Genomic DNA, 7,610 nt, shown 5'->3' with positions numbered 1-7,610 from the left:
TCCATTGGGGGGGGGGAGGTTTGCAGCTTTTTACAGAAAACCTCATGCCAATTATTTGCACTGTTGGAGCAGGTGTCGCCCTAGACTGCTGCCACTGACCCCCAAGCAAAGGAAGGGTAGTGGCAGGCTGGTGTGGGTGCATGTACGCTCTCACGGGCTAACAAGCCCAGAAGGCGGCCTGGGATAAAGCCTTGCACAATTCTAGCATGTTCAGAAGCATATCAACATCTTGTATGTTAAGCTGGAAGACTCTCCTGGAGTCAAAATTTTTGGAAACATCTTTTTAATCCAGAAGTATGAGTTAATCTTTAATTCTTCACCCTTTTTCCTTCTCCCTGTAAAACCGGTAGGAAAACCCCCACATCTTTTCTGCAGCTAAATTTAACTGCAATCACATATGAGCAGAACTAGAGAGTTTTATTAAAAGTAAAGTAGGATAGGCATCTAATGTACTATTTCTTTGTTCTAATCTTAGGCATTTTTGTGTGACTGAAGGAAACAGTTGCTAAATGACGGTGCAATCAGGGTGCAAATCCACACTCATGGCAATGGGACCAGAATTTGCACCAAGTCCACTCTACCAAGAGGAAGAAACCTCTTCAGCTCAAACATGTTTAAAGTGGACATTTAATTGGCCTGCTGCCAGGAGTTCGCTAGGAAATGAAGAGATTTGGATTGTACTTGCAGAAATGTCTGGGGGATATTGTCCCAGATGAAATCCTGAAACCTTTAAAAACATTAGCTTTAGCGGGTTGCTTTCCAAGTCCGTGCAATTCTTCTAACAATTCACCTCGCTGGGGTTTATCCCAGCAGGACTGCGAAATGCGAAAGGCCCTGCTGGGATTCCTTTTGGAGCCAAAGCTGCACTTACAGACCAGCCCCTTTGCCTTGGGGAGAAGCAGGTTCAGGGACATGCAGACCGATACCGACAGACCTCCATCTGCTCTGCGTGGTTACAGCAACATTTCGATTCTCAGTTAAACTTTTAAGAGCTGCTCTAGGTGGCCGTGAGGGAGCTCTCCGGGCGCAGCGGTTCGGCCCGAGCAGCTCTTCCCGCTGCCCCTCGTTTCTTCCCCGCCCCGCCGGGCTCCGCGGAGGCAGGGAAGGGGCGCCCGACCCCGTTCCCGCTCGGAGCAGCACTTTCCGGGCGGAACGGCCCCGGTGCCTCGGCGGGGCGGTCCCGTGCAGGGCGCGGCGGCACGAGCCTCCCGGGCCGGCGGGGGCGGGCGGGCGCGGACGGGGCGGCGGCGGCAGCCGGGGAAGGAGGGGGCTGGCGTCAGGCGCTGGGCAGCCACTGGCACGGGAGCTCCCCCCCTCGCCTCGCCTCGCCTCGCCTCCCGCGGCGGGGGGATAAAGGCACCTGGCCCGGCGCTCCGGAGCGGCGAGGCGGCGGGCAGCGGCGGCGGCCGAGCGGGCGTGCGGGGGTCGGGCCGGGCCGGGCCAGGTCCCGCCGCGCAGCCCCTTCCATGCGCCTCGCCGGCGGCGCCGGCTCCCCCCGGGCGGCTCCCTCGCCCGGGAACGACAGCCGGTGGCGGGCGGCGGAGCCCGGCGGCGGCAGCAGTCCCAGCCCCGAGGCGTGGTCGGGGTCGCCCAACGGCAGCCTGGGCGGCTGGGACCCCTTCGGGCGGGACGAGGAGCTGGCGAAGCTGGAGATCGCCGTGCTGGCCGTCACCTTCGCCGTGGCGGTGGTGGGGAACGGCAGCGTGCTGCTGGCCCTGCGGCGCACGCCGCGCAAGGCGTCCCGCATGCACCTCTTCATCCGGCACCTCAGCCTGGCCGACCTGGTGGTGGCCTTCTTCCAGGTGCTGCCCCAGCTCTGCTGGGAGGTGACCCACCGCTTCCACGGCCCCGACGGGCTCTGCCGGGTCGTCAAGCACCTGCAGGTCTTCGGCATGTTCGCCTCGGCGTACATGCTGGTGGCCATGACGGCCGACCGCTACATCGCCGTCTGCCACCCGCTGAAGACGCTGCAGCAGCCCACCAAGCGCTCCTACGGGATGATCGCGGCCGCCTGGGCGCTCAGCCTGCTGCTCAGCACCCCGCAGTACTTCATCTTCTCCCTCAGCGAGGTGGAGCGCGGCTCGCAGGTCTACGACTGCTGGGCGCACTTCATCATGCCCTGGGGGCCCCGCGCCTACATCACCTGGATCACCGGCGGCATCTTCGTCGCGCCCGTCCTCATCCTCGTCACCTGCTACGGTTTCATCTGCTACCACATCTGGCGCAACGTCCGGGGCAAGACGCGCCCGGGGGAGGCGGTGGCGGCGGGCGGCGGGCGGCGGGCGGGCGGCGGCGGCGGCCCGCGGCGGGGGCTGCTGCTCGCCCCCTGTGTCAGCAGCGTCAAGACCATCTCCCGCGCCAAGATCCGCACCGTCAAGATGACCTTCGTCATCGTCTCGGCGTACGTCGTCTGCTGGGCGCCCTTCTTCACCATCCAGATGTGGTCCGTCTGGGACCAGCGCTTCCCCTGGGTCGGTAGGTGACGGGGGTGGGGGCCCGGCGGGCACCGGGAGGGCTCGCCGCCGCTTTCCCCCCCCCGGCAGCACTGGCAGTCGGTGGGGTGCTCCGGGGGCGCAGCCGGCTTTCCCGGGGCGCCGCGCTGTCCTGAGCCGAGCGTGGGGGAGATGGGCGCGGCAGCCGAAAGCGGGACCGGGACTCCCGAAAGCCGAACGGGACTCCTTTGCCCCCCCCCCCCCCCGAGGCGTAGCGGCTAAAAGCTGCCCGCCCCGCAGGCGCCTTTGTGCGGCCCCGCCGGCACCGCTCGCACTCCCGGACGGGGCGGCCCCGAGGAGCTGCGGCGCTCGGCTCCACCTGTCCCGGGAGCAGCCGGAGCGGAGCGGCTGCTGGTGGCAGCCGGGGCCCCGGAAAGGAGCAGCAGCCGCTGCGTTCTCGTCTAGAGCAAAATTAGAGGATGGGGACTGAGATATTTGCTGTGTAAATTTGAATCAGCAACATTTTCTTCCATTTGAAGCTGCCGATTAATAAAACTTTAGAAACCTTTTGTGTTATTATTAAACATACGCACGTATATGTCACGAGTAATTGCATGAGCAGGGAACTTACTAAACCTGCTTCCCTGTAACTGCTTTGCATGTGCATTCCCTGCTGTCTAATAATGGGGTTGAGCACACCCCGAACCCTTCATCTCAGTAGGACAGTCACCGCTGAGTAGCTCCTTTAGTCAGCCACCAGTTCTCATGAAATAGCGGCAATTTAGTGTTTTGGAGATCCCTGCCCCTCTATTAAATCTGACTGAAAATAATTTATGAGTTATTACATCGGTAATGACAGGCAACATAGTGATATATACCCTGTTTCCTCATAATGAAAAAGATGCAAGTCAAGTTGGAATTCATAATTTCTTGGGTTTTTTTACTATCCCCCAAATTATCACTTACTATAGTGAGAGCATTGATTGCCCCTAATAAGGGACTAAAGGCAAGCCTAAAATGCAGGTTTCTTCAGAGAAATAAAGACAGTAGACAGATTTATTAATTTTTTTACTTCAAGAGAAATGCAAACATAAATGAACAGATGGGTATTTGGTAGGTTTGTTTGAAGAGATTCTTTAAATCTACGGAACTGCGTAACACAGCAATTACACTTCTTTGGAGATTCAATATTTACAAAGAAAGGTCACTAATAATTGATTAGACTAAATATATATTTAGAGTATTTGATAATTTAACTAGTTATTGAAGGTAGAAGACCATAACTGTTTTATGGCATAGTGCTAACTTCCATTTTTCCTTTAAGTGAAATTTGTTCAACCTCTGAAATCCAGATTTGATTCACAAGCCAGTAGTTACTTGAGCATTCAACACTTTTCAGCTTGCAAATGTATGCAGCAAAATTCAATATTATTGTAAGCAGTGGGAAATCAGTGGGAATTTTGCCATTGCCTCCCAGAGTAACCAATTTTTAAAACAAAAGTCTCGATAAAAACTGTTCAGTATTTAAAGCATAAGCATCAACACGTGGATAAACATCAGTGGAAACGGGACTAAAGCATTATTTTGGATGGATTGCCCCATAACTTCTTCTGTCACAGCTTTTTGAAGACTGTTCGGACAAATTCCTGTTGACTTCAATGGCAGCCTTATATAAATAAGAACTTTCCTGATTATGTCCTCAGTATTCATTTCAAATGCTGCTGCTCAGCTTTTAGAACTAGAATTATTCAGGAAAATAAATCCAACAGCTAATGAAGCAATTGACTGAACGGTGTGAATGTTCTTTTGATGATTAAACCGCTTTCTTCCCCTCTCCCCAGATTCTGAAAACACTGCGACTACCGTCACGGCTCTGTTGGCCAGTCTGAACAGTTGCTGTAACCCGTGGATCTACATGTTCTTCAGCGGGCACCTCCTGCAAGACTGCATACAGAGCTTCCCTTGTTGCCAAAAAATAAAGCAAACGCTGAGTAAAGAAGATTCAAACAGCAACAGCAGGCGACAGACTTCTTTTACCAACAACAGAAGCCCAACCCACAGCTTGAACACCTGGAGAGAGTCGCCCCACTCCAAATCGACCAGCTTCATCCCCATTCCGACCTGAGACAGGCCCCGGGGCAGGCAGGGCGTGGAGCCCCACAGCAGCGCTTGGGAAGGTTACGGCATAGCGCTTTACGCTGGTCAAAGGCACCGGTCGTGGTAACAAGGAATGACTGAGATGGCCGTAAGACAAAACGTGCCGCATTGCTCACTAAGCTATTCTGCAGCGTGTAAATTATTTTCTGAAGGGTATTTAGGACTTGGGCAACTGATTGGGAAGGCGTGACAACAATAAAGCAATTATTTTTCTAAATAGAATTTATTATTTTAATTTTTGTTGTTGTTGTTTCCAAAATGTTAAGTGCATTGTTTGCTTGTTGTTCAAAGCAGTAAAAATAGTGGAGCTGGCATGTGTTGGGGTAACTCCGCTCTCTAGTGTTAATGCCTAAAACTTCTCATCGTTGTCACATGAAGTCACAGGAAAAGAAGATGATATGAGCAAGATCACAATTTAGTCTTAAACACAACAAGAAAAGAGTTGGGAGAAAGGCCTGACTGTCCAGATAAGGAACATGGCTAGACAGGTGCTGAGTTATTTGGAATTTAATTATCATACTGCTTTGTCTCGTAAAGGTCTAGCAATTCTCAGTTAAGGAAATTTAACAGCCCTTGTGAAGGCAAATCCTTAAGTGCTGTTGATGTCTATTTGAGTACTGTGGGGTTTCATTTTTAGGGTGACATTTCCTCTTCACTTCATGTTGATGTAAGTTATACAGCATTTTTTTGTGTGTGTTGTTGCACCTACTTTGATTTTTTTAAACTAATTTAAAAAAATATGTTGACAAATAAGTATGATAGTTTCGGACTAGCTCAGCACTGTTACAAACAGATGCACCAAGAAAACTCATCGTAACTATCAGAACCACTTGCTCTGTGGGTAAGAATTGCATCTTTTCTTTTTTCTTCACTAAGACAGCTAGGATCAAGTCACATTTGGTTGTCAAGCAAGTAGCCCCATAAATTTGGGAGAATGTGGCCATTTGGTAAGAGCTGAAGAATTGGCATATTCCAAGTCACAGATTTGAGAATCAAACTTACAGGTCTTCTGGGAACATATAAAATTTGTCAGTGTTGTCGGTTTGGGGTTTTTTTTGGCAGATCACGACAATATAGGCTTCAAAATTGGCAGTAAACTGCAATAAAAAGTCATCACATTTGCTAATTATAAAGCATTCGAGGTGTGCTTGTTTTCACTACAATGCATTCCGAGCCAAATGTAGTTCCTATGGCCGTAAAGAACCCTGTTATGTCCTGCCATGGAGTCTGTCTTTTACCTGGAGGCTGGGTTTTGAAGCTCCTTGAATAAGTTTTGCTGGGGTTTTAAATTCCTGAGGATCTCTTTGAGAAGTGCAGCACCCTGTCCGCTCCATTTTCCTGAGCTCTCTGGGTGCTGAAACCCGGGCGTTCCCCTGGCAGCGCACAGGGCTCCTGACGCAGTCCCAGCTGGATCGCTAGAGCCACGGGACACGTGCAGGGCTGCACAACGTGCACGCTTATGTTTGCAAGGAGGAATCTCAGCAACAGGTTTCTCTCTTTCCCACTAAAACCCGGACAAACAAGATTGCTTTTCTAATTGCTTGAGGACAGAAAAAAATTGGGGCCACAACTGCAGCTTTCACCGAGGATGGTGCTGGCCCCGTGCCTGTCGCAATAATGGGAGCAGGGACTGATAGAGCTAGATGCAGGATACGATCATATGCAACCTGTTGTCCACTCCAGAAGCTCCCAGACATATCACTGACTATTCTGGGCAAAGAATAGGGAAGATTATAGTTAAAAAAAAAAATTGGATTTTGTTGTCACTAAAGAAAATCTTAACTCCTCTCTCTACATTTCTCGTTATCATTTTCTGCTCTTCAGGAGAGCAATCTGCTCTAATGTTTTGTTGTTGTTGTTCAAAACACTAGAACCCAAAGGACAGCACGGCGGAATGGCTTGTATTTAACAGACTACCTTTTGGACCACCTTTAGTACACAGATATGACTACAGCTCTCACCAGTTCTGGGTGAAGGTTTGTGAACCTGAAGTTAGATTTTAGTCCCAAAAAATGCATGCAGTGGAGTTGCATGTGTGTGTATTTGTGCTTATTATATGTACTGCATATATTTCGCGAGTAGGTAATTCACAATTACTGAAATTGCAAATGTTTCAAGTTAAGTACACTATCCTTTGCCTCGTTTTCTGTTTGTGTTACTAATTTCTTTGTACATAAAATATATATTAAAAAGCAATTAGCTGTACTAACAGAATTTTCATGTTTGTGGAACTGAATTATTTTTCTATTACACGTTATATTCAAACAGAAAAGATGACAACAAAACAAATGTAGAACAATATTGATTATAAAACTAAGCTGGATAATGACCAGTATGTATATAAAAAAAAGTAAACAGACTCAAAATTATAATTTCAGTTTCTTCCAAATATGTTACAAAATCTAGGCTTGCACTTGGCGTTTGTCAGCAGAAATGAACCCTGTGAGTGTTCTACAGTTTCTGTAATTAAATCGATAACATTATTTAGCAGTATTTGGATTCCAGGCATTTTTTGTAAATACTGACTTTGGGGTTGGTTTGGTTTTTTTTCCACATAATTGTAACATTGGAAGATACAGCCCATATTTTTTAGTTGTTCAACTGTGGAGATTTTTTTTTTAACAGCTGCTTTGGGTTATCATGAGGGCACACTAATGAAAACAGAAAGAAACAAGAAATTGTGAAACCACTGCACATTTAAAACATGGAAACCTGCTCTAATAAACCTGTATATTTGTTTGATGAGAAGCACTTTGTTTCTTTTGCAGGGCCACAAACATTTGGTGATGCTCCATATGTTTTACAAAATGTTAAATTTCTTCATTAATTTTGATGAGTTGTTTCCATTAAAAGCTTTAAGGAGTGAACAAAACCGAAATGTTTTTCTATTACACATACTGCATGAAGGACATGTGCGAAGAAGTGCAGTCGGCTTTCCACTTTATGCTGCTAGTATTGTTAAAACACATAACATAGCACTTATTCATGTTCTAGAGGGGCTGTTTTGATATTTTTGTTTTA

The 7,610-nt window shown here is 48.7% G+C and overlaps 1 protein-coding gene across 2 annotated transcripts; it reads left to right on the top strand.

The window, feature by feature from the left end:
* Positions 1-1,393: 1,393 nt before the first annotated feature.
* Positions 1,394-7,298, top strand: AVPR1A (arginine vasopressin receptor 1A). Of its 2 annotated transcripts, none has more exons than XM_054837682.1 (2): positions 1,394-2,475; positions 4,274-7,298. In XM_054837682.1, the coding sequence occupies exons 1-2, from the start codon at positions 1,467-1,469 to the stop codon at positions 4,555-4,557; spliced, it is 1,293 nt and encodes a 430-aa protein (XP_054693657.1). In that variant the 5' UTR covers positions 1,394-1,466; the 3' UTR covers positions 4,558-7,298. The 2 variants fall into 2 exon arrangements, with proteins under 2 accessions (XP_054693657.1, XP_054693664.1); XM_054837689.1 differs by having other exon boundaries at positions 1,394-2,471; positions 4,274-4,452.
* Positions 7,299-7,610: the final 312 nt, after the last annotated feature.

Source organism: Grus americana, chromosome 1 (assembly GCF_028858705.1).
Source record: "Grus americana isolate bGruAme1 chromosome 1, bGruAme1.mat, whole genome shotgun sequence".
Taxonomy (NCBI): domain Eukaryota; kingdom Metazoa; phylum Chordata; class Aves; order Gruiformes; family Gruidae; genus Grus; species Grus americana.
Note: the sequence above shows the minus strand (reverse complement) of the source record. Positions and strands in the feature narration are given on the sequence as shown.

What these genes read in the sequence shown, in the direction of transcription:
- AVPR1A (XM_054837682.1), top strand. Translation starts at nt 1,467, where the DNA reads ATGCGCCTCGCCGGCGGCGCCGGCTCCCCCCGGGCGGCTCCCTCGCCC. An exon ending in CCAGCGCTTCCCCTGGGTCG is followed by an intron (nt 2,476 to 4,273) that starts GTAGGTGACGGG and finishes CCCTCTCCCCAG; the next exon opens with ATTCTGAAAACACTGCGACT.